Source organism: Lissotriton helveticus, chromosome 1_2 (assembly GCF_964261635.1).
Source record: "Lissotriton helveticus chromosome 1_2, aLisHel1.1, whole genome shotgun sequence".
Taxonomy (NCBI): domain Eukaryota; kingdom Metazoa; phylum Chordata; class Amphibia; order Caudata; family Salamandridae; genus Lissotriton; species Lissotriton helveticus.
The window spans coordinates 132,185,874-132,213,732 of record NC_136058.1 but is presented as its reverse complement, the minus strand read 5'-3'; the positions used below and the strand labels follow the sequence as shown (position 1 = coordinate 132,213,732).

The window sequence follows — 27,859 nt, the reverse complement described above, 5'->3', positions numbered from 1 at the left end:
ACCCCAGTACACGGCCTATCCCTGTTGATGAGGGGTAATACCCCGAAACACGTGTCCAGGGATGGCGAAGACAGCGAAGATAGCAGAAGATCGAAAGATGATGCATCGCGAACACTTTACTACATTGACCAGAGTCCTTAGGGGCGACACCGCCGGTGTGTGATTAGTGTGCGACCCCACCCCCATTTGTAACTTTAAAGCTCCCTTGAGCAGCGGGCTGACGAGCCTGGGATCCCGCACCTACGCGCCTGAGTGGTACTATACCTGGCAGATATTGGCAGCCATCGGCAACCCCATTACACGGCCTATCCCTGTTGATGAGGGGTAATACCCCGAAGCACGTGTCCAGGGATGGGGAAGACAGCGAAGATAGCAGAAGATCGAAAGATGATGCATCACGAACACTTTACTACATTGACCAGAGTCCTTAGGGGCGACACCGCCGGTGTGTGAGTAGTGTGCTACCCCACCCCCATTTGTAACTTTAAAGCTCCCTTGAGCAGCGGGCTGACGAGCCTGGGATCCCGCACCTACGCGTCTGAGTGGTACTATACCTGGCAGATATTGGCAGCCATCGGCAACCCCAGTACACGGCCTATCCCTGTTAATGAGGGGTAATACCCCGAAACACGTGTCCAGGGATGGCGAAGACAGCGAAGATAGCAGAAGATCGAAAGATGATGCATCGCGAACACTTTACTACATTGACCAGAGTCCTTAGGGGTGACACCGCCGGTGTGTGAGTAGTGTGCGACCCCACCCCCATTTGTAACTTTAAAGCTCATTTGAGCAGCGGGCTGACGAGCCTGGGATCCCGCACCTACGCGCCTGAGTGGTACTATACCTGGCAGATATTGGCAGCCATCGGCAACCCCAGTACACGGCCTATCCCTGTTGATGAGGGGTAATACCCCGAAACACGTGTCCAGGGATGGCGAAGATAGCAGAAGATCGAAAGATGATGCATCGCGAACACTTTACTACATTGACCAGAGTCCTTAGGGGCGACACCGCCGGTGTGTGAGTAGTGTGCGACCCCACCCCCATTTGTAACTTTAAAGCTCCCTTGAGAAGCGGGCTGACGAGCCTGGGATCCCGCACCTACGCGCCTGAGTGGTACTATACCTGGCAGATATTGGCAGCCATCGGCAACCCCAGTACATGGCCTATCCCTGTTGATGAGGGGTAATACCCCGAAACACGTGTCCAGGGATGGCGAAGACAGCGAAGATAGCAGAAGATCGAAAGATGATGCATCGCGAACACTTTACTACATTGACCAGAGTCCTTAGGGGCGACACCGCCGTTGTGTGAGTAGTGTGCGACCCCACCCCCATTTGTAACTTTAAAGCTCCCTTGAGCAGCGGGCTGACGAGCCTGGGATCCCGCACCTACGCGCCTGAGTGGTACTATACCTGGCAGATATTGGCAGCCATCGGCAACCCCAGTACACGGCCTATCCCTGTTGATGAGGGGTAATACCCCGAAACACGTGTACAGGGATGGCGAAGACAGCGAAGATAGCAGAAGATCGAAAGATGATGCATCGCGAACACTTTACTACATTGACCAGAGTCCTTAGGGGCGACACCGCCGGTGTGTGAGTAGTGTGCGACCCCACCCCCATTTGTAACTTTAAAGCTCCCTTGAGCAGCTGGCTGACGAGCCTGGGATCCCGCACCTACGCGCCTGAGTGGTACTATACCTAGCAGATATTGGCAGCCATCGGCAACCCCAGTACACGGCCTATCCCTCTTGATGAGGGGTAATACCTCGAAATACGTGTCCAGGGATGGCGAAGACAGCGAAGATAGCAGAAGATCGAAAGATGATGCATCGCGAACACTTTACTACATTGACCAGAGTCCTTAGGGGCGACACCGCCGGTGTGTGAGTAGTGTGCGACCCCACCCCCATTTGTAACTTTAAAGCTCCCTTGAGCAGCGGGCTGACGAGCCTGGGATCCCGCACCTACGCGCCTGAGTGGTACTATACCTGGCAGATACTGGCAGCCATCGGCAACCCCAGTACACGGCCTATCCCTGTTGATGAGAGGTAATACCCCGAAACACGTGTCCATGGATGGCGAAGACAGCGAAGATAGCAGAAGATCGAAAGATGATGCATCGCGAACACTTTACTACATTGACCAGAGTCCTTAGGGGCGACACCGCCGGTGTGTGAGTAGTGTGCGACCCCACCCCCATTTGTAACTTAAAAGGTCCCTTGAGCAGCGGGCTGACGAGCCTGGGATCCCGCACCTACGCGCCTGAGTGGTACTATACCTGGCAGATATTGGCAGCCATCGGCAACCCCAGTACACGGCCTATCCCTGTTGATGAGGGGTAATACCCTGAAACACGTGTCCAGGGATGGCGAAGACAGCGAAGATAGCAGAAGATCGAAAGATGATGCATCGCGAACACTTTACTTCATTGACCAGAGTCCTTAGGGGCGACACCGCCGGTGTGTGAGTATTGTGCGACCCCACCCCCATTTGTAACTTTAAAGCTCCCTTGAGCAGCGGGCTGACGAGCCTGGGATCCCGCACCTACGCGCCTGAGTGGTACTATACCTGGCAGATATTGGCAGCCATCGGCAACCCCAGTACACGGCCTATCCCTGTTGATGAGGGGTAATACCCCGAAACACGTGTCCAGGGATGGCGAAGACAGCGAAGATAGCAGAAGATCGAAAGATGATGTATCGCGAACACTTTACTACATTGACCAGAGTCCTTAGGGGCGACACCGCTGGTGTGTGAGTAGTGTGCGACCCCACCCCCATTTGTAACTTTAAAGCTCCCTTGAGCAGCGGGCTGACGAGCCTGGGATCCCGCACCTACGCGCCTGAGTGTTACTATACCTGGCAGATACTGGCAGCCATCGGCAACCCCAGTACACGGCCTATCCCTGTTGATGAGGGGTAATACCCCGAAACACGTGTCCAGGGATGGCGAAGACAGCGAAGATAGCAGAAGATCGAAAGATGATGCATCGCGAACACTTTACTACATTGACCAGAGTCCTTAGGGGCGACACCGCCGGTGTGTGAGTAGTGTGCGACCCCACCCCCATTTGTAACTTTAAAGCTCCCTTGAGCAGCGGGCTGACGAGCCTGGGATCCCGCACCTACGCGCCTGAGTGGTACTATACCTGGCAGATATTGGCAGCCATCGGCAACCCCAGTACACGGCCTATCCCTGTTGATGAGGGGTAATACCCTGAAACACGTGTCCAGGGATGGCGAAGACAGCGAAGATAGCAGAAGATCGAAAGATGATGCATCGCGAACACTTTACTACATTGACCAGAGTCCTTAGGGGCGACACCGCCGGTGTGTGAGTAGTGTGCGACCCCACCCCCATTTGTAACTTTAAAGCTCCCTTGAGCAGCGGGCTGACGAGCCTGGGATCCCGCACCTACGCGCCTAAGTGGTACTATACCTGGCAGATATTGGCAGCCATCCGCAACCCCAGTACACGGCCTATCCCTGTTGATGAGGGGTAATACCCCGAAACACGTGTCCAGGGATGGCGAAGACAGCGAAGATAGCAGAAGATCGAAAGATGATGCATCGCGAACACTTTACTACATTGACCAGAGTCCTTAGGGGCGACACCGCCGGTGTGTGAGTAGTGTGCGACCCCACCCCCATTTGTAACTTTAAAGCTCCCTTGAGCAGCGGGCTGACGAGCCTGGGATCCCGCACCTACGCGCCTGAGTGGTACTATACCTGGCAGATATTGGCAGCCATCGGCAACCCCAGTACACGGCCTATCCCTGTTGATGAGGGGTAATACCCCGAAACACGTGTCCAGGGATGGCGAAGACAGCGAAGATAGCAGAAGATCGAAAGATGATGCATCGCAAACACTTTACTACATTGACCAGAGTCCTTAGGGGCGACACCGCCGGTGTGTGAGTAGTGTGCGACCCCACCCCTATTTGTAACTTTAAAGCTCCCTTGAGCAGCGGGCTGACGAGCCTGGGATCCCGCACCTACGCGCCTGACTGGTACTATACCTGGCAGATATTGGCAGCCATCGGCAACCCCAGTACACGGCCTATCCCTGTTGATGAGGGGTAATACCCCGAAACACGTGTCCAGGGATGGCGAAGACAGCGAAGATAGCAGAAGATCGAAAGATGATGCATCGCGAACACTTTACTACATTGACCAGAGTCCTTAGGGGCGACACCGCCGGTGTGTGAGTAGTGTGCGACCCCACCCCCATTTGTAACTTTAAAGCTCCCTTGAGCAGCGGGCTGACGAGCCTGGGATCCCGCACCTACGCGCCTGAGTGGTACTATACCTGGCAGATATTGGCAGCCATCGGCAACCCCAGTACACGGCCTATCCCTGTTGATGAGGGGTAATACCCTGATTTGAAACTTTGTGAGACACAGGAGAGCACGATTTTCGAGCGCTGGGAAAAATTAAGTATTGCACACGATTTTAAAGTGTTTATATTGTGTTTTTTAAACTTGTAATTGCACTCACCCATTTACATGTAAAGCGCACCTGATCCCCGGTCCACCGCCAAAAGTTTGGTTTGAGTGGAGGGACGGCGCCACGCCCACCACAGAGGAAGTGATTGCAATTCCAGGGCACAACCAATCAGCGACCTGCAGCTGACTCCCCACAGGCTCTTAAGCCGCGCCTGCCTTTCACTCTGTTGATTTGAAACTTTGTGAGACACAGGAGAGCACGATTTTCGAGCGCTGGGAAAAATTAAGTATTGCACACGATTTTAAAGTGTTTATATTGTGTTTTTTAAACTTGTAATTGCACTCACCCATTTACATGTAAAGCGCACCTGATCCCCGGTCCACCGCCAAAAGTTTGGTTTGAGTGGAGGGACGGCGCCACGCCCACCACAGAGGAAGTAATTGCAACTTCCAGGGCACAACCAATCAGCGACCTGCAGCTGACTCCCCACAGGCTCTTAAGCCGCGCCTGCCTTTCACTCTGTTGATTTGAAACTTTGTGAGACACAGGAGAGCACGATTTTCGAGCGCTGGGAAAAAATAAGTATTGCACACGATTTTAAAGTGTTTATATTGTGTTTTTTAAACTTGTAATTGCACTCACCCATTTACATGTAAAGCGCACCTGATCCCCGGACCACCGCCAAAAGTTTGGTTTGAGTGGAGGGACGGCGCCACGCCCACCACAGAGGAAGTGATTGCAACTTCCAGGGCACAACCAATCAGCGACCTGCAGCTGACTCCGCCCCTACCTATATAAATCATGTGTCCTTGGCCGCGCAGCGGTCGCGCGCAGCGGGCGCGCCGCTGTCGCGCCGAAGTCAAGCCAAAGTCCTGCCCGTCTGCGCCCGTCCGCGACCAGACGTGGCCAGTGGCCAAGACCTCTGGCCCTATCGGTCACTCTCATATTACGTACTCGAGAGAGGCCCTTTTGGCATTTATCCCTCCCACATGCTCCAAAGGTAAACTTATAAATTGTGCACATACTCCTTGTGTATGTTCTGACTGTAACCTTCATCTCCTTTCGAAACCGTCTGAAATCGACCTGGAAACGGCCGACTTTCCTCCAATACGGCATATACCTACCCCCACTCAACCCCTAGTCAACCACTCTTTTATCAGTCTAAATTGTAGATCATTGCCTAAACATAAAAGTGATGTTTATGATCTACTTACAGATTCACAACCAACAGCACTTTTCCTTACTGAAACCTGGCTGACCAATAGCTCAGGTCCAGACATAGCAGCTGCTTTACCTACTAACTACAGCTATATCAGCAAAAACAGAATACATAAAGAAGGGGGCGGTATCGCCATTATTTTTCAAAACTGCTACACATGTCAATGGATAGATCTTGACATTCCTAACTGTGAAGCTGGAGCCTTTAAGCTTAAGTTATCTCCAAACTTTACACTATCTGGTACTTTAATATATCGAGCCCCTGGCACTGCCAGCATGTGGGCAGCCTCTTTTCCCAAGCTCATTGCACCATTTTTACTAGAAGCATCGAACTTCTTGATAGTTGGTGACCTAAATATTCATCTAAATGACATCTCTAGTCACACCAGCACCAACTTTATAGCAGATCTACTGGCCTTAAATCTCACCCTTCACAACGAGGGTCCAACCCACAAGGCAGGTAACTTCCTTGATCCAATCTTTTTTAACCAAGATAACATCTCCTGCAAACCATCGAAACCTATTCCATGGTCTGACCACCATTTAGTGGAATTTGCGATAGCAATGCCGCAACTGACCACTTCTTTTAGACCTCCGTCTGGGCCCAGAATTTTAAGAAATTGGAAAAAGTTGGATTCCACCAAGCTCAACACCTGTCTTGGGGACAGTAGGCCCCTCACTAATATAACAAATATAGGTGAAGCTACAGTTATTCAAAAGTGGCTTAGTTCCGCCATTAATACATGCCTTCCACTGAACAGTAAAAAACAAACTCCTCTTCACCCTCCCGCTCCTTGGTTTACAGACGCCCTCAGACTTGAAAAAACGGCCTGTAAAAATTTAGAGCGTAGATGGCGTGCCCATTATGATTCCGTCCAAAAAGCAATATATAAAGCAGCTCTTCTGCGCTATCATGCTAACTGTGCATCAGCTAGAGCTGAATTCGCCAAAACAACTATTGAAAATGCTCATAATCACCCAAAAGCACTTTTCAAAATAGTCCAGGAACTTTCTGGTTCATCCTGTCAACCAAAAGCACCTTCCCTGGACTCTGCACAGTGTGATGCTTTGGCGGAATTCTTTAGAAATAAAATTGACAAAATATATGAGGAATTCGAAGACCTAACTACCTTTCCATCAGCTTCGAATTCCTCGGTATGCCTGTCCAAATCTGAAAAAGTCACTACAACTCCCATCCTAGATGCCCACCCCCAGCTTCTAACCAACTGGGTCCCCCTCAAACTGCCCTCATTAGAAAAAATTATAACTTCCATTAAGTCGGGCTCTCCCCTCGACCCCTTCCCTCCCCAAATCCTCCCTTTACTGGACACTTCGTCATTAACGCTCATTCTAGAGCTGCTAAATACCTCTTTGAGAGAGGCTGTTGTTCCCAAACCGTGGAAACATGCCATGGTCTCACCCCTTTTAAAGAAATCCACTGCAGATCCACAGGATCCATCCAGTTTCCGTCCAATTTCATTATTACCCTTATTCTCCAAAATTTATGGAGAAACATATTGTCTCCCAACTTGCACACTTTACAGAATCTAACCTTCTCCTTCACACATCCCAATCTGGTTTTAGGACAGGATTCTCAACGGAATCCACCCTTCTTGGGGTTTCCGAAACCATACCCCGGCAAGTTGATGATGGGGAGACCGTGGCACTTATATTACTCGATTTAAGTGCCGCATTTGACACGGTCTCCGACACCATCCTCCTTAACATCCTGCAAACCTATGGCATCACAGGACCGGCACTGGCGTGGCTTGAAAGCTTTCTCTCCGACAGAACCTTTCAAGTCTTTTCTACCACATCCTCATCTAAACCCTACAATCAACCTTATGGGGTCCCTCAGGGATCAATACTGAGCCCTTTGTTATTTAATTTATACATTAGTCCCCTTGCCTTCCTCGCAGAACAATCTGGGTTGACAATCTACTCATATGCAGACGATACCCAGATTGTGTACTCTCTCTCAGCAAATGCACACTTAAACCCATCCTCCCTCCATTTGGGCCTTACCAATATTGCCAGCTGGATGCATGAGAATAAGTTAAAACTCAATGGAGGAAAGACGGAACTACTTCTGTTTGGTAAACAAGCCTCCTTGTGGGGCCCACAACATTGGCCCTCCCAGATGGGGCCCACACCCACCCCCTCTAGTACCGCTCGCAATCTGGGCATAATTTTTGATGAAGACCTGTCCATGAAACAACAGACGGTTAGAGTGGCAGCCACGTGTTTTACCATACTCAAGTGGCTTAGAAAAATCAGGTGGATGCTCCCCCAGGACACTTTAAAAACCGTGGTCCAAGCTCTAATCACATCCAGATTGGACTACGGTAATATCCTATACCTGGGAGCTCGCAAGGATGTTATTAAAAAAACTACAAACAGTGCAGAATGAAGCTGTGAGACTGATATGCATGTTACCAAAAAGATCCCCTACATCATCTGATCTCCGGAACCTCCATTGGCTCCGGATTGAACAACGAGCAAAATTTAAAGCTCTGTGTTTCATGCATAGAATCAAAGCTGATAAGGCTCCTGCCTATCTGAGCTCCTTGGTTAAGAAATACGTCCCCCCCAGAATCCTACGTTCCTCGACCCAACATAAGTTCCAGGTACCTAGGATTAAACGAGTTAGACAGGGAGGTCGCTCTTTTTCCTACTTGGCCCCCTCATTATGGAACTCGCTCCCACTTCAACTCCGTAAAAATGAATGCCATCTGCAATTCCGTAAAAACCTGAAGACATGGTTGTTTAACCAATAAACAGATTCCATTTGCTCACTATCTTCCCTCTCCATTGTTACTTTGTTTTAGTTTCTGTCTTAGCGCCGGGAAACCTTAGGGTAGCTGTTGCGCTCTATAAAAAAAAATAATATAATATAATAATAAATAACACGTGTCCAGGCATGGCGAAGACAGCGAAGATAGCAGAAGATCGAAAGATGATGCATCGCGAACACTTTACTACATTGACCAGAGTCCTTAGGGGCGACACCGCCGGTGTGTGAGTAGTGTGCGACCCCACCCCCATTTGTAACTTTAAAGCGTCCTTGAGCAGCGGGCTGACGAGCCTGGGATCCCGCACCTACGCGCCTGAGTGGTACTATACCTGGCAGATATTGGCAGCCATCGGCAACCCCAGTACATGGCCTATCCCTGTTGATGAGGGGTAATACTCCGAAACACGTGTCCAGGGATGGCGAAGACAGCGAAGATAGCAGAAGATCGAAAGATGATGCATCGCGAACACTTTACTACATTGACCAGAGTCCTTAGGGGCGACACCGCCGGTGTGTGAGTAGTGTGCAACCCCACCCCCATTTGTAACTTTAAAGCTCCCTTGAGCAGCGGGCTGACGAGCCTGGGATCCCGCACCTACGCGCCTGAGTGGTACTATACCTGGCAGATATTGGCAGCCATCGGCAACCCCAGTACACGGCCTATCCCTGTTGATGAGGGGTAATACCCCGAAACACGTGTCCAGGGATGGCGAAGACAGCGAAGATAGCAGAAGATCGAAAGATGATGCATCGCGAACACTTTACTACATTGACCAGAGTCCTTAGGGGCGACACCGCCGGTGTGTGAGTAGTGTGCGACCCCACCCCCATTTGTAACTTTAAAGCTCCCTTGAGCAGCGGGCTGACAAGCCTGGGATCCCGCACCTACGCGCCTGAGTGGTACTATACCTGGCAGATATTGGCAGCCATCGGCAACCCCAGTACACGGCCTATCCCTGTTGATGAGGGGTAATACCCTGATTTGAAACTTTGTGAGACACAGGAGAGCACGATTTTCGAGCGCTGGGAAAAATTAAGTATTGCACACGATTTTAAAGTGTTTATATTGTGTTTTTTAAACTTGTAATTGCACTCACCCATTTACATGTAAAGCGCACCTGATCCCCCGTCCACCGCCAAAAGTTTGGTTTGAGTGGAGGGACGGCGCCACGCCCACCACAGAGGAAGTGATTGCAATTCCAGGGCACAACCAATCAGCGACCTGCAGCTGACTCCCCACAGGCTCTTAAGCCGCGCCTGCCTTTCACTCTGTTGATTTGAAACTTTGTGAGACACAGGAGAGCACGATTTTCGAGCGCTGGGAAAAATTAAGTATTGCACACGATTTTAAAGTGTTTATATTGTGTTTTTTAAACTTGTAATTGCACTCACCCATTTACATGTAAAGCGCACCTGATCCCCGGTCCACCGCCAAAAGTTTGGTTTGAGTGGAGGGACGGCGCCACGCCCACCACAGAGGAAGTGATTGCAACTTCCAGGGCACAACCAATCAGCGACCTGCAGCTGACTCCCCACAGGCTCTTAAGCCGCGCCTGCCTTTCACTCTGTTGATTTGAAACTTTGTGAGACACAGGAGAGCACGATTTTCGAGCGCTGGGAAAAATTAAGTATTGCACACGATTTTAAAGTGTTTATATTGTGTTTTTTAAACTTGTAATTGCACTCACCCATTTACATGTAAAGCGCACCTGATCCCCGGTCCACCGCCAAAAGTTTGGTTTGAGTGGAGGGACGGCGCCACGCCCACCACAGAGGAAGTAATTGCAACTTCCAGGGCACAACCAATCAGCGACCTGCAGCTGACTCCCCACAGGCTCTTAAGCCGCGCCTGCCTTTCACTCTGTTGATTTGAAACTTTGTGAGACACAGGAGAGCACGATTTTCGAGCGCTGGGAAAAATTAAGTATTGCACACGATTTTAAAGTGTTTATATTGTGTTTTTTAAACTTGTAATTGCACTCACCCATTTACATGTAAAGCGCACCTGATCCCCGGTCCACCGCCAAAAGTTTGGTTTGAGTGGAGGGACGGTGCCACGCCCACCACAGAGGAAGTGATTGCAACTTCCAGGGCACAACCAATCAGCGACCTGCAGCTGACTCCCCACAGGCTCTTAAGCCGCGCCTGCCTTTCACTCTGTTGATTTGAAACTTTGTGAGACACAGGAGAGCACGATTTTCGAGCGCTGGGAAAAATTAAGTATTGCACACGATTTTAAAGTGTTTATATTGTGTTTTTTAAACTTGTAATTGCACTCACCCATTTACATGTAAAGCGCACCTGATCCCCGGTCCACCGCCAAAAGTTTGGTTTGAGTGGAGGGACGGCGCCACGCCCACCACAGAGGAAGTGATTGCAACTTCCAGGGCACAACCAATCAGCGACCTGCAGCTGACTCCGCCCCTACCTATATAAATCATGTGTCCTTGGCCGCGCAGCGGTCGCGCGCAGCGGGCGCGCCGCTGTCGCGCCGAAGTCAAGCCAAAGTCCTGCCCGTCTGCGCCCGTCCGCGACCAGATGTGGCCAGTGGCCAAGACCTCTGGCCCTATCGGTCACTCTCATATTACGTACTCGAGAGAGGCTCTTTTGGCATTTATCCCTCCCACATGCTCCAAAGGTAAACTTATAAATTGTGCACATACTCCTTGTGTATGTTCTGACTGTAACCTTCATCTCCTTTCCATACCGTCTGAAATCGACCTGGAAACGGCCGACTTTCCTCCAATACGGCATATACCTACCCCCACTCAACCCCTAGTCAACCACTCTTTTATCAGTCTAAATTGTAGATCATTGCCTAAACATAAAAGTGATGTTTATGATCTACTTACAGATTCACAACCAACAGCACTTTTCCTTACTGAAACCTGGCTGACCAATACCTCAGGTCCAGACATAGCAGCTGCTTTACCTACTAACTACAGCTATATCAGCAAAAACAGAATACATAAAGAAGGGGGCGGTTTCGCCATTATTTTTCAAAACTGCTACACATGTCAATGGATAGATCTTGACATTCCTAACTGTGAAGCTGGAGCCTTTAAGCTTAAGTTATCTCCAAACTTTACACTATCTGGTGCTTTAATATATCGAGCCCCTGGCACTGCCAGCATGTGGGCAGCCTCTTTTCCCAAGCTCATTGCACCACTTTTACTAGAAGCATCGAACTTCTTGATAGTTGGTGACCTAAATATTCATCTAAATGACATCTCTAGTCACACCAGCACCAACTTTATAGCAGATCTACTGGCCTTAAATCTCACCCTTCACAACGAGGGTCCAACCCACAAGGCAGGTAACTTCCTTGATCCAATCTTTTTTAACCAAGATAACATCTCCTGCAAACCATCGAAACCTATTCCATGGTCTGACCACCATTTAGTGGAATTTGCGATAGCAATGCCGCAACTGACCACTTCTTTTAGACCTCCATCTGGGCCCAGAATTTTAAGAAATTGGAAAAAGTTGGATTCCACCAAGCTCAACACCTGTCTTGGGGACACTAGGCCCCTCACTAATATAACAAATATAGGTGAAGCTACAGTTATTCAAAAGTGGCTTAGTTCCGCCATTAATACATGCCTTCCACTGAACAGTAAAAAACAAACTCCTCTTCACCCTCCCGCTCCTTGGTTTACAGACGCCCTCAGACTTGAAAAAACGGCCTGTAAAAATTTAGAGCGTAGATGGCGTGCCCATTATGATTCCGTACAAAAAGCAATATATAAAGCAGCTCTTCTGCGCTATCATGCTAACTGTGCATCAGCTAGAGCTGAATTCGCCAAAACAACTATTGAAAATGCTCATAATCGCCGAAAAGCACTTTTCAAAATAGTCCAGGAACTTTCTGGTTCATCCTGTCAACCAAAAGCACCTTCCCTGGACTCTGCACAGTGTGATGCTTTGGCGGAATTCTTTAGAAATAAAATTGACAAAATATATGAGGAATTCGAAGACCTAACTACCTTTCCATCAGCTTCGAATTCCTCGGTATGCCTGTCCAAATCTGAAAAAGTCACTACAACTCCCATCCTAGATGCCCACCCCCAGCTTCTAACCAACTGGGTCCCCCTCAAACTGCCCTCATTACAAAAAATTATAACTTCCATTAAGTCGGGCTCTCCCCTCGACCCCTTCCCTCCCCAAATCCTCCCTTTACTGGACACTTCGTCATTAACGCTCATTCTAGAGCTGCTAAATACCTCTTTGAGAGAGGCTGTTGTTCCCAAACCGTGGAAACATGCCATGGTCTCACCCCTTTTAAAGAAATCCACTGCAGATCCACAGGATCCATCCAGTTTCCGTCCAATTTCATTATTACCCTTATTCTCCAAAATTTATGGAGAAACATATTGTCTCCCAACTTGCACACTTTACAGAATCTAACCTTCTCCTTCACACATCCCAATCTGGTTTTAGGACAGGATTCTCAACGGAATCCACCCTTCTTGGGGTTTCCGAAACCATACGCCGGCAAGTTGATGATGGGGAGACCGTGGCACTTATATTACTCGATTTAAGTGCCGTATTTGACACGGTCTCCCACACCATCCTCCTTAACATCCTGCAAACCTATGGCATCACAGGACCGGCACTGGCGTGGCTTGAAAGCTTTCTCTCCGACAGAACCTTTCAAGTCTTTTCTACCACATCCTCATCTAAACCCTACAATCAACCTTATGGGGTCCCTCAGGGATCAATACTGAGCCCTTTGTTATTTAATTTATACATTAGTCCCCTTGCCTTCCTCGCAGAACAATCTGGGTTGACAATCTACTCATATGCAGACGATACCCAGATTGTGTACTCTCTCTCAGCAAATGCACACTCAAACCCATCCTCCCTCCATTTGGGCCTTACCAATATTGCCAGCTGGATGCATGAGAATAAGTTAAAACTCAATGGAGGAAAGACGGAACTACTTCTGTTTGGTAAACAAGCCTCCTTGTGGGGCCCACAACATTGGCCCTCCCAGATGGGGCCCACACCCACCCCCTCTAGTACCGCTCGCAATCTGGGCATAATTTTTGATGAAGACCTGTCCATGAAACAACAGACGGTTAGAGTGGCAGCCACGTGTTTTACCATACTCAAGTGGCTTAGAAAAATCAGGTGGATGCTCCCCCAGGACACTTTAAAAACCGTGGTCCAAGCTCTAATCACATCCAGATTGGACTACGGTAATATCCTATACCTGGGAGCTCGCAAGGATGTTATTAAAAAAACTACAAACAGTGCAGAATGAAGCTGTGAGACTGATATGCATGTTACCAAAAAGATCCCCTACATCATCTGATCTCCGGAACCTCCATTGGCTCCGGATTGAACAACGAGCAAAATTTAAAGCTCTGTGTTTCATGCATAGAATCAAAGCTGATAAGGCTCCTGCCTATCTGAGCTCCTTGGTTAAGAAATACGTCCCCCCCAGAATCCTACGTTCCTCGACCCAACATAAGTTCCAGGTACCTAGGATTAAACGAGTTAGACAGGGAGGTCGCTCTTTTTCCTACTTGGCCCCCTCATTATGGAACTCGCTCCCACTTCAACTCCGTAAAAATGAATGCCATCTGCAATTCCGTAAAAACCTGAAGACATGGTTGTTTAACCAATAAACAGATTCCATTTGCTCACTATCTTCCCTCTCCATTGTTACTTTGTTTTAGTTTCTGTCTTAGCGCCGGGAAACCTTAGGGTAGCTGTTGCGCTCTATAAAAAAAAAAAATATAATATAATAATAAATAACACGTGTCCAGGGATGGCGAAGACAGCGAAGATAGCAGAAGATCGAAAGATGATGCATCGCGAACACTTTACTACATTGACCAGAGTCCTTAGGGGCGACACCGCCGGTGTGTGAGTAGTGTGCGACCCCACCCCCATTTGTAACTTTAAAGCGTCCTTGAGCAGCGGGCTGACGAGCCTGGGATCCCGCACCTACGCGCCTGAGTGGTACTATACCTGGCAGATATTGGCAGCCATCGGCAACCCCAGTACATGGCCTATCCCTGTTGATGAGGGGTAATACTCCGAAACACGTGTCCAGGGATGGCGAAGACAGCGAAGATAGCAGAAGATCGAAAGATGATGCATCGCGAACACTTTACTACATTGACCAGAGTCCTTAGGGGCGACACCGCCGGTGTGTGAGTAGTGTGCAACCCCACCCCCATTTGTAACTTTAAAGCTCCCTTGAGCAGCGGGCTGACGAGCCTGGGATCCCGCACCTACGCGCCTGAGTGGTACTATACCTGGCAGATATTGGCAGCCATCGGCAACCCCAGTACACGGCCTATCCCTGTTGATGAGGGGTAATACCCCGAAACACGTGTCCAGGGATGGCGAAGACAGCGAAGATAGCAGAAGATCGAAAGATGATGCATCACGAACACTTTACTACATTGACCAGAGTCCTTAGGGGCGACACCGCCGGTGTGTGAGTAGTGTGCGACCCCACCCCCATTTGTAACTTTAAAACTCCCTTGAGCAGCGGGCTGACGAGCCTGGGATCCCGCACCTACGCGCCTGAGTGGTACTATACCTGGCAGATATTGGCAGCCATCGGCAACCCCAGTACACGGCCTATCCCTGTTGATGAGGGGTAATACCCCGAAACACGTGTCCAGGGATGGGGAAGACAGCGAAGATAGCAGAAGATCGAAAGATGATGCATCGCAAACACTTTACTACATTGACCTGAGTCCTTAGGGGCGACACCGCCGGTGTGTGAGTAGTGTGCGACCCCACCCCCATTTGTAACTTTAAAGCTCCCTTGAGCAGCGGGCTGACGAGCCTGGGATCCCGCACCTACGCGCCTGAGTGGTACTATACCTGGCAGATATTGGCAGCCATCGGCAACCCCAGTACACGGCCTATCCCTGTTGATGAGGGGTAATACCCCGAAACACGTGTCCAGGGATGGCGAAGACAGCGAAGATAGCAGAAGATCGAAAGATGATGCATCGCGAACACTTTACTACATTGACCAGAGTCCCTAGGGGCGACACCGCCGGTGTGTGAGTAGTGTGTGACCCCACCCCCATTTGTAGGGTTAAAAATTATGTTGGTCTAGATGATCTGCATTTCCGCCATAACAGTTACGGAGAAACACTTAATAAATTCATGGGTGACCATGATTTTGAAATTTTAAACTATTCCCAAAAGATGAAAATGGTCAGATTGTCCCTACGTTTAAGAATCGGTACACTAGTTCAATCATAGACCATGTAATTGTTTCTTCTAATATTGTTCCCTACTGTCTGGCCCCTAGGATAAAAGTCTCCTCTTTGAGTGATCATAATTGTATTATTCTAGAAACTACACTTTGGGGAGGCAGGCCTGTCTGCCAAGGGAGAACAGTAACAAATGTTGAACTACATAGGCCTAACGGAGTAAGACTGAGATGGAAAGGGGAAAAATCTGATGAACTATTGAGCTCTATTGTTAAAGAGTGCCTTGCAGATATTACCCTCATCCTAAATAACAATAATGAACCAGACCGGGTTTTAAATGTTTTTAAAGGCATTAATTAACGCATAGATGCTAGGTTCACTAGACCTGATAGAGTGCAATCTAAACATGGACTGGGTTGGTTTGACCAAACTTGTACCACACTTTTAACGGAATTAAAACATGCATTGACGTTAAGCCCAAGGGATACAAAATTAATCACCAAGCTGAGATCAGATTAAAAATCCGCTCTGAAACGTAGGAAAGGTGAGTTGCAGTAGCAGGCATGGGAAACTCTTAATCAAGCCGCTGAACTGTCTAATTGTGCCCTTTTTTGGGCTACAGTCAACTCCCCTTTCCTCAAGGAGGATTCTCTCCCGGAGCTTACCTCAAACGTTTCTAGCGAGTGGTGGGTTTCCCATTTTTCTATGATTTTTAAATCTGATAACTGCTATGAAACCAATCCTAGTAACTGGCCGATTGTACCTTTGGACATTACTGTCCCTGAGGTCGAACTAGGTATTTGCGCAAGCAAGGGGGGGAAGGCCCAGGGGCCAGACGGGGTACCCATCGATGTCTAAAAAGCAGCCCCGGAGATATGGAACCCACTTCTGGCTATTATTTTTAACGCAGCTGTATGTACCGAGGCCCCCATGACCTGGTGGGAGTCAATTATATTCCCGATACACAAGAAGGGCAACAGGTCAGATGTTAAAAACTACCGCCCCATCTCTCTCTTAGACTCTTCAGTTAAGATCATGAGTAGAGTAATGTTGGTTAGATTGGAAGAGTGGGTGGAGAGAGAGGGGATTTTGGCCAATAGCCAGTATGGATTCCGGAAAGGACGAGGTACACTCGATCAGTGTATACATTTAGATCTACTGATCGGGAAGAATACCCAGGCCAAACAAGGTTCACTTTATCTCTGCTTTGCAGACTTAAGCAGTGCTTTCGATCTAGTGGACCATTCCATCTTATAGCCAACTCTGTTACAGCTTGGGGCACCGGAGGGCATAATCTTCTTTCTGGCCAGGTTATATGAAAAACTAAAAACAAGCGTGCGCTATGGTGTCAAAGGAGAGTGTACCCCTAAATTCAGTGTTAATAGAGGTATTAGACAAGGCTGTGTTCTTGCCCCCTGCTTTTTACCTTATTTATTAATGAAATTGATGCAGTTTTAAAAACTATTAATGCTGATGCCCCCCAGGTTAATGGGGTCATAGTGCCGGTGTTACTATACGCGGATGACGCGGTGCTACTATCGAGAACACCTATTGGTCTACAGCGTCTGATTGACAGGTTCTCTGTTTTTATTAAGGACAGGAAACTGGTCATCAACAAAGGAAAAACACATACCACGACCTGTGGGGCCAAAAGAAAGCTGCCTAATGCTTTTTTCATTGACGGCCAAAAAGTGCAACATGTAGACAAATTTTGCTATTTGGGAATAACCTTCTTAAAAGATAGAAAATGGTCTAATGAATTTACCAATGTTCGTAACAAAATGGCTAAGAATGCTCACGGGGTGTTTATATTTGTGGCTAAGATCGGAGACAGGCGTACCAGGGATATGCTTCAGATATACCAAGCCAGATGTGTGTCGATTGCTTTATATGGGGCTGGAGTTTGGGGACACTGCTTTGATTATAGCCTGCAGACGGAGGAACATTCTTTCCTGAAAAAGCTTCTCTGTTTACCTACCTCCGACCCAACTGAGCTGATCCATAGAGAACTTGGGGATTAACTACCTGATGGATTTGTTATCCCTAAGGCCTCTTATGGTTTGGCGTTCCATCTGGTTAAAGGAGGAGACAGCTTTTAATAGTTTTGTTATAGAGGACTGTCTCGCCTTAGACAAGTATTCCAAAATCCCCTGGTTAAAATATATTGTCGATTGTTTTTTTAGAAATCTTTGATATAAATATTATGGCCGATCCATGTGCTGCTACAGCAATACCCAAAAGTGAGATGAAGTCAACATTTTTAGCATATAGAATGAGGAGGCGGTTATCAAAGACCGGGGTTTTGTCTTCCCCTCTGTTTTATGATAGCCATATTGTTAATGAAGGTTACCCCCTATATTTAGCTATGGTGACCAGACCATCCCATAGATTTGTACTTATTAGACTTAGGTTCGGGCTGGTACACCACCTGGTGGCATCGCCCCATCTTAAAAACTTTCCGACCGGACCCTGTCCATGTGATGGTCTATCAAAGCAGAGCACCTTGCACTTTTTATTGATATGTAAACTTTATAAGAGTTTTCGTATTGCCTATTTAAAACCTCTGTTTATCAAATATGGCTCACGTACCATTAATGATGCTATGAAATTAATTTTTAATATGCAATATGCAAATATATGCTTTTTTACTGCTACCTTTTTAAATCAATCAATTAATGCCAGGAAAAGTATGTTGTTTTAAACTTTATGTCTGTATTTTTGTTAAATTCTGCAATATCTGTTATTCTATGTGTCGCTTATGTGCTTTTATGGTCATTTTTATATGCACCGAATAAAGCTTTATGAAATGAAATGCATAAGATAGTAATAGGCCACAACACAAAACCTCCCTGAAACTTTTCTAATATATTTTAAATGGCTGATAGTTAGGAAATGGTGGTTCTCAGAACAGGCTATTTTAATTTAGCCCTGATACAATACATTTTTTAATTAGTTGCAAGATGGACTACAATGAAGTGTACTTTTATGAGTAGTATTGTAGGTTCTGATGGAAAGGAAGGGTACAATAATACACCAGGAAGAAATGCATTGGTAAAATCTACTTCCCAAGGTAGAAAGTAATGAGTTTTGCTTTTTCTATCCCCACTGGAGGAACATTATTGCAGCTGAGAGGGTGTTTAGAAGCCATCAAAAAATAAGTTGTATTTGTTTGTTTATAATTGTTGACAGCTGTATGTAACAAATGTGTGTAACATGTGGTTTATATAAAAGTAAAGAGATTGTACAGTGCTCAGCTACTTCCCATTGAGATCTGTGCTATATACATTGAATTAAATAATATTAAAACCCACACATTTAGAGGTGGGACAATGTTATGATGGTTGGTTGGAATTTTGTAAAAGAAAACAAGATTCGGTCTCCTTATTTCTTATTTGACTTCTGGGAATGCAGGGAAATCTTGTAAATTATTATGTCTAATATTGAAGGATGATTTTTAAATTGAAATATACTTGTTGAAAGGAATTCCTTATGCTCTGGGCAAAAGCCTGCATTCCATGGTCCCTTTGTTAATTAGATTACCACCTTCCAAATATGTGGGGTGGATTAACAGGACATTGAGTTTGTATGCTCTCAACTTTTAGAAGTGCACCCCATAACCGTTCTTTGCTATTTTTGTCCTTATTCCCTTTACTGTGTGATGTGGTATGTACCTGCAGGTGTGTGTCAACAATTACCAGTGTCTAAAATCATATGTATGTATTTACACGGATTGTGTATGTGCAAGAGTATCAGGACTGGATTCATGCTAGTTATGGATTATAGACGTTCACGTAGATTCCAGTGGTCTTTTAGTAAATAGTTGCAAGAGCTGGAAGATGCACCTTTGTTTTTCTTGTTTCTGTCACTGTATTATCAGGAAGGTCCAGAATGCTACCTACTGCAGTGTTTAGTAATTTCTACATCTTCCTGTGCTATGTATTGTCTAGAAGGACTTTTTGGTTTTTGTTCCATGCTCATAAAGAGTGTCTTGTTCACAATTAAGAAAATATAATTTACAATATGATTTACATAACAATAGGACTAGATATTTTACAACATTGTGTATCCAGTGGTTACTGTAATGGCGTACAAGGCATATTTAAACCAATTCTCTCGGATAGACGTGTCATCTGTGGCTAGCAATGGGTTAATGACTAAGGAAGTAGTTGTATTTAGTGGGCCAAGGAAATGGTTAAATGTTTGTCTTGATTATTATCTTTATGTGGTGTGTGGTTTGTCAAGGATACCTAAGGATGAGGTGAAAATAAATTATATTTTTTATTTTTTTGTTACAAAAAACGTACCGTCAAACCAATTGTTTTCTTTGTGCCCTGAATCCATTTTAAAATAGAAGCTAAAATGTATTGTTTCATTTGCAAGGAGGGTCAGCCGAGCCGCCACAGATTCCCAGACCCCTTCTTCTTTGGATTGCCAGCTCGATCAATGGTCTCAATGGTCCACATGTTTTGCTTGCCAAGAGCAAAAGGTAAGAATTTACAACACTATGTTTTTTAAAAATGTATATACATCCATATGTTACATTTCTTCCAGCTTTTTCATCTACTCAGAATTATATAAAACAAGGTAGGTTAGGATGATGGAAACCAGTGGAGTCCTCCATATTCTACTGTGCCATTTTACAGAGATACACTATTTTCATATGAATTATATAAGTGAACCATTCTCAATATATTCAATTATTTCCTTGTTTCATTCACCTACAGATGTGTGAACTTTTAGACATCACTTACTGAATATTGATTAGGTCACTAACATATTAGGATTTCCTTTCTCTATTTTTTAATGTAAGTATGTCATAGGCTAATTTTGATAATAAATGTGATTGTTACCCTCCCCTCCCACCTTGCCAGCTCTTCATCGTATGCAAATCAACAAAACCTACTGGGGTACTATTAATGTCTGGCAAACTACAGTGTTAACTGCTCTACCTCCCTCTGAGTTGTCTTCCACAAACAAATCCACCCCTTTGTGTGCCAGAAGCAGTGGGCATATTCATAGCCTGTTTCTGGCCCCATGAAATATGTGTCCAGTACACATGTCTTTAGAAAACCATCTTCAAACATCTACATACTGGCCAACTACAGGCCTATATTCTGCTTCATTTATTTTGATAGCAAAATCATGAAAAGTGATATGATGAGACAACTTCTGAGCATGTAGAACTAACCAACTCCTCCATGGCCATCAATTCAGATTCTGACCTGTAAAGGACACCAAAGCCAACTTAGGGCCTGATTTAATTCTTGGTTGTAAGGATACTCCATGGGGATGACAATGGAGTATTTTTCAAAATTGTTATTCAAAATCTGACTTTACCATAAAAGAGGAATTTTGATTAAAATTCATTTGACACTAACCAAGATGTTTACTTCTGCTGTTTAGAAGATATCCGTATTAAATTTGATAAGGTAACCCTTAAATGTTACCCCATGAAAGAGGAAGGCCTTGCAAAACTAATTTAAGAGATTTTCACTTTCAGGACATGCAAAACTTAAAAGTACATGTCCTGCTTTTTAAATACCTTGCACCCTGCCCTGTGGGCCGGTTAGGGCTTATATGTATTAAAAAGAAAGGTTTGGGCCTTGCAAAAGGTTTATTTTGGCAGCTTGAAATGGCTGTTTAAACTCCACACACTGGCTGCAATGTCAGACCTGAGATAGGTTTGTCAGGCTATTTAAGTGGGTGGCACGCCAAGTGCTGCAAGCCAACGAGTAGCATTACATTTACAGGCCCTGGGTACATGTAGTACCACTTTACTAGGGACTTATGAGTACATTAAATATGCCAATTGGGGACAAACCAATGTTACCATGTTTTAAGGAGTGCGCACCTACACTGTAGCACTGGTTAGCATTGGTAAACTAAGCAGTCCTATGGCCAACAAAAATGAGATCAGAAAAGTATGGAGGAGTAAGGCAAAACATTTGGGGTAAGACCACCCTAAGGCTGGCAAGTCTCACAGGAATGATATCTAGACTAATCCCAGGCAAACCATGATAAACGTGAATTAGCAGAATGCTTGGATGAATATTGTATTAATGGGGTTAAGGGGCCTTCAAGCCTTGTCACCGTTTGAGGGCCTGTGATTTAGATGATGTAGAACCACATGTCACATTTGTTTAAATCCCTGTGGTGGGGGTTGGGAGCCTACAGGACATTGTGCTTTCCTTTCCATCTGTTAACTTTGCAGGGATGGGAAGGCGCCACACATGATCATTCATTTAAAAGAGAAATACTTATCACATGAGTCACCATCTTTTCTCTTCTTCTTTCTTGTGATCTGTAAGTTTTGCCAGAGTATCTCTGAGAGTGAACTGTGATGAGGGGATTGAAAGGGTATCAGAAAACTGGTGAAAACTATTGAATTTAGATCGAGATGAGCTGATAGATGCAGGACAGTAGCCTGTCCAAATCCCAATGGTGATCAGAGAAATAGAGGAAGGAGCAGAACATAAGGAAAAATGACATTACCTGCGAAAAAAAGAACAAAATAGCTTCCTGACATCGCCATTACAAGGATTCTATTAACCAGTTAAAAACAAGGGTGAAACCTAAATGTGCATGGGGAAATACAAATCTGATACCAGGAAGGAAAGCCACTGAATTAAGAGGAGGGGTTGGATCAGACAAATAAATTCATCAAATAATGAACCAAAGCCAAATCTCTAGTATTATATACATAATCTATTTTTTAAATCACACAGGTGAATACTGTATTAACTAGATGACAACTGCCCAACATGTAGCATTGTTATTCCCATCTCAAAGATGTCAATAAAACATACACAACTAGATACAACAATGACAGAATGTAAAGAACAAAGTGTAGCTTGTTAAATTCAATTTTTCCACCCTTTCATGTCCTCCACCTCAAGTCAGCATTAACTTATCGTGGAATTTTGTAATCTCTTGATAGCTATATCAACATATTTTGTCCAATCCTTCACAGTATGAACTTTAACATGACCCTGCAAATACCGTCAGCTTTCCAGAGATACCAAGCCAGTCATCTTTTATTGAAAATCTTCCAAATATTTTCTAAACTAAGGATATTACATGTATCCTGTCTTTTAAGGCAATTTAAAATCATAAATGAGTAGACTAATTTATATAGTGTTTTATTTTGGGGGATTTTGTGGTGTAGCCAAAACATCCTGCCTAATTTTAAATTGTTACTCCTTTTATAAAAGTGCTACTTCTTATCAGGTTACTTGAGTCTATAGGTTATAACACAGACAATACTTAATGTTTGCTAGAAGAGACATATATTTGTTTTGTGGTTTAGTACAGGTACAGAAGTCTACTGCAACCTTCCAAGTATTCAGGAAAAACATGTTCTGGGTATCCTTGGAGTGAAGACACTTGTATACCAACTGGGAAATGTGGATCAGAAAACCGATGTGGAGAAAATTTTAATTGTATAGAAACTGGTAAGAAATAGGACTATTTCACATCTAAGAAAAGCATAGTTCATGTATGTTGTTTTTATTATGCTAGCTTGCCTTCCATTTCAGGTGCTTGCAATAATATATATGAAAAGGTCTATGACTGAAGTTTGAATCATGATTTGGGGAACTTCAAATCAATTTAAGGCCTTTGTTGCATATTTCTCCAGCTGATTGTTTTTTTCAGAATCTAACAAAATCTGGATGTTATCTGTAGAGGAATGCAAGCTTCAATTTTGAAGGTGCCACCTTCGCCCGCGAGGATCAAGATTGCATCACCTGAATTGGTTAGGTCCCGCCGCACCTGGACTGAATTGAGGGGAGTAATCAGGACGATTAGGCGTATCGCTCCTCTTTTTAACCTGAAAGCTGAAACCCATTTTCACCTATAGATGGTAACTTATTGTCTTGCGGCATATAAACCGAATTGAGGATCCAATATATGGGAATAATCAGGAGGAATAGGTGTATCATTCCTCTTTTTAATTCAAAAGCTGAAACCCTATTCATCTGCAGATAGTACCTTATGAAAGGGAAGATCATCAAACAGGGTGTAAGGCAGGACCATCAGAATCAATACAGTTGAGGTGCAGCTTTTAATCGCTCATTAGAAAGATTATACCTTCGCGTTGGAGCCTTAAGGAGCCCCGTGGATTGAATATTAAGGAACCCATCACAGCCTACCTCTAGAATTGAGGAGGTTTTTAATCGTGATTTAATACAAGAGAGACTATTATCACTTTTTGACTTGAAGAAGGTGGTTGTTATCAAGGGAGTACCACCGAAACGCGTCAACGCCTTTGTGTCTATACATAATTATTGTTGTATCCAAAGGAACATGTTCATGCTCAATAGATTATATTATTGATGGAAATTTGAACAAACGAAAGGAATGAATTCCATGTGGAACAACTTAAACATGATGTGACTAATAGTTTGCACTTTCTTCTTTGTCTCTCATTAATTATATTTGTATGATATTGTGATTTTTAATGTATTGTTGTGAATTGGATTACGTTATGATTTTGTGGGACGATAATCTTGTTTTTAATAAAAATATATATATATTGTTTACAATTTTGTTATTAATATTTGTGTGTATTATAATTGCCAATTACAGTCCGTTTTCTTAAATTGTGCATGTGAGGATTGTGTGCCTTTAGCTCATTTAGCATTGGGTGTCATAAGATATTGACATTAGCTGTGAACCTTTTGGTTACCCCAAGAGATTTCCAAACTTTTGCTTACCTGTGGTACCCCTTCTCTTGGGGAGGGGTTGCTCCCTGTTTTTGTAAGCAAAAGACATGAAGGAAGACTGGACCTGGATGTCTTGTACCCAGGACCCTTTTCTAGGCACAAACTCCGAGCTTTCCTGCTTTTATCAAAGACCACGCTGGAACCCAACTCTTCAGCAACTCACTGTTGTCAAGCCCCACCTTGGAGCCAGCTTGCATCTTGCCTTGTGGACAACTCTTTGACAAACAGTTTTTCTCCATAAATGTTTCTATGCCGAAAGGTAAACCTTCCACTGGGATTAACCTGGTCTGTGAATCCAATTCACGCTCCATTGCATTCGCTTTTGACACTGACTAATTCAACTTAGGGGTCGATTACGATGTCGTTTTGGAGTCGAACTTTCCAACCAACTCATACTCGAATTCGTTTTTCCCAAACAACGCATTACAATGCCCAAAACCCATTATTTACTGACCGACTCGGTTTCACCGAAACCCGACTGGATATTCCTAAAGAGAAGCATTTGGAAATGCCATATGGAGCCACTTCCGAGTCAGAATTGGACCGCCCAATTACAATGTGAACTTCCGAGGTGCCAAATTGGTCGGACCAATCAACGCGTCAGAGGAGTTGGAAGGGAAGTATTTCTGCTCCAAATCTTGTCACATCACGATTTCTGTGACTGAGACTGTGCGGATATGCATAATGAAGTACTAGAAAATTATACCATAGAGCTATATTTAACAATAGCCCATATACCTTATTTACCAAGAATAAGTCAGTCGGCAATGGAGAAGGTTCAATCGTTTATTTTGCAAAAGCGCCCAATATAGGGGAGCCTCACTCTCGCCTTCACCCTCAAAGGTGCGCAGAGGAGACTGCTAGATTACATTCAAAACAGTGCATATATACTTTCAGCATACCTCATGAAAACCCCGTACATGGAAAAGTACCACTTCTCGTGAAGCCAACAGGAAAACCCATATAAGGCACAATTGATTGATTCGACACTCAGCTCGAGCTATTCCGGGGGTAGGTCAGTAAAGGTGCCTCCCTTTCAATCTAGGGTACGGGAGTGCAGGCACGGCACCTGCAAGAATGTGCTCATCCCACAAGAAAGACAGATGCGACCTTGAGTTTCCCAAGTTAGAACAAATGATCCGTTCATAGCCCAGGCCAACCTCTCAGTCTTTCCACACAGTAGCAGGTCACGTGTTTCCCTAGCAAGAGGAAGAGGTACAAGGAAATGAGACCAAAATGGCGTTTGTTCAGTCGAGGCCCGATTCTTAATGTATGCATGGTTCGAGTATATTTACGATGGTGGTTTTCCTAAGGCGGTATGCTAATACATTGGATACATTAGGCCAATATTATACAATATCGATTTATATTTCTTCAGACCGCCCTTTTGGCGTGATGTAGCCAATATACATACAAAGAAATGGCAGGTTTCACTCCAAAAACACACCTTCATCTATTTGCATTAGGTCTGTAACTTCCTTTTGCACTAACTGTTTCGCTATTTTCGCCTGGCGCGAAACTGTCAACGAGGAAGTAAGCTTGGAAGCGCAATAAGAGCAACCTGCTGGCCCACAATGTAGGCACAGGCAACAAGTAAATACCACCCCAATTACTCCAGCAAGGATCATAAAGATCTTCCAACCCCAAGTGGACAAAAGGTTCCAGAACCACCCTGTTAAGGACCAAGTACCAGTGTCAGTATGAACTTCTGTGGCCAAATGATGTAATTTCTGAATGGCCAAGTGTATAATTGGAGCAGAATCAGGTATATACACACAGCAGGAGCTGCCGATCACGCGGCATGCTCCTCCTCGATCAGCTAGGATGACGCCAAGCACCATCCGATTTTGAAGCAAAACGAGCCTCGTGGCTTGAAGCTCCACCGTCAGGTTAGTCAAAATTCCAGCAGTGGTTTGAACTACATATTCCACCACTCTGGAGAGACGTCTAACATCTCTGCTGGTAAAAATAGGACCTCATATAGAAAAGAGACCCTTTGTTATGTCCACAAACTGCTGTAAGGCGGTGTCAGTCTGATCTGTACTATCAGTATCGATACTTCTACTCGCACGTATGAAGTCTGAATTTCGTTTAGTCAGCAGGTGATTCTTATGATAGTTAGAAGGGGCTATATATACTGGAGGATTAAGGAAGGACAGGTAACACTGCCCTGCCCATCCTCGGAGAAGCCAAGTGTAAGCGTTTTCGCCGCAATCAAAATACACATTAGGCGGAGTTATCAAGGGCGGAGTGCTATTGGTATGCAAAGTGTAGATGTAGTTACATCTACTATCTCCTACCTTAACATGACCTTTACCTCGAATACAAAATGAAGCAGTACTATTTAAAATGGGAACTGGCATTGCCGTATCATCTGTGACATTACGATCTTGGAAATACTGAAAATATTGCGTGGAGTTAAAGTGTTCAAAATCTAACATTTCTTCCTTCAACCAAGTAGCATTCTCATAAGTGGTATACATATTCATACAGGCATCTGGGTCTAAAGACCCCTCTCCTTGGTTTACCAATGCGTCGAATCCCTGATGTTGTTCTATATACCTTAAAACAGCTTCATAATCTTTTTCGGTATATCTTTTGGGGTCGGCTACATAATGTAACTACATAAGAGATAGCAACTGAAACCAGGCCTCACAACTCGCTAAATGTGATAATGGCAAAGAAATGAATAAGTCATGATGATGCATTACAGATGGCAGCAGTCCACATACCGAACAGTTTGTCCTATTGGTGGTGCTATGGGCTTGATGTAGCATTTCAATGAACACATTTTTAACATACGTTTCTCGATGTCTTTCCTTATGGGGAGGCAAAGTATAAAAGAAATATTCAGGCGGAGCTATTGTAGTACCTAATACCTTATGCATAGGATATTGAAATTCTAAATATACAAACACACTCATTAATATTATCATGATTACTGCTATAAGTATTACAAAGGCTACCTTCACTCTGGTAGCGCAACCGGAAAACACGGAGATATTTTCAGAGAAAGGTCGGGGAGCAAGGGGTCGTTCATCTTCAAGGGCAAACCGGGCAAAGGGGTACATCCTAACTAAAAGTCCAAGCTAAACTCGGGAAAAGGTGTAAGCCAACTGCCAGAGGGTTTCTTCTCCCTGTGTCCGTCTAGAGCCTCACAGGCAGGCTCCTATTGTTCATCAAAAAGAAACAACTTCACACTTTGATTCCACCGTTGCAATTTAGGCCCTTAATGTAACACAGGCTTTCTTTCTGAACAGAGCAATGTGACAGTTCCACGCTCTCAACGGGTTCAGTCCAGTGTCTTGCTTAGTACCCCAGTAAAGAGCTATCTCCAACCCTACAGCTCAAGTCTTTCCCTATCTCCTAAAATCCGAAACTGGGGTACTGTGTTGTTTTTGGGGCCGTAAATTGTTTTGAAGATGGCCAGGTTGTTCCTGGTCATGAAACAACACAGCAGCAGGGACATTCGGTGTAACAAG

General features: G+C 45.1%; 1 protein-coding gene across 1 annotated transcript in view; it reads left to right on the top strand.

The window, feature by feature from the left end:
• The window catches only part of C8A (complement C8 alpha chain), a 438,546-nt gene that overhangs the window by 42,289 nt on the left and 368,398 nt on the right, over nt 1-27,859 (top strand). Inside the window, exons 2-3 of the mRNA XM_078670076.1 lie at nt 20,035-20,140; nt 22,961-23,105. Of these exons, the coding sequence (XP_078526202.1) occupies nt 20,035-20,140; nt 22,961-23,105 (251 nt within the window). The remainder of the gene's footprint in view (nt 1-20,034; nt 20,141-22,960; nt 23,106-27,859) is intronic.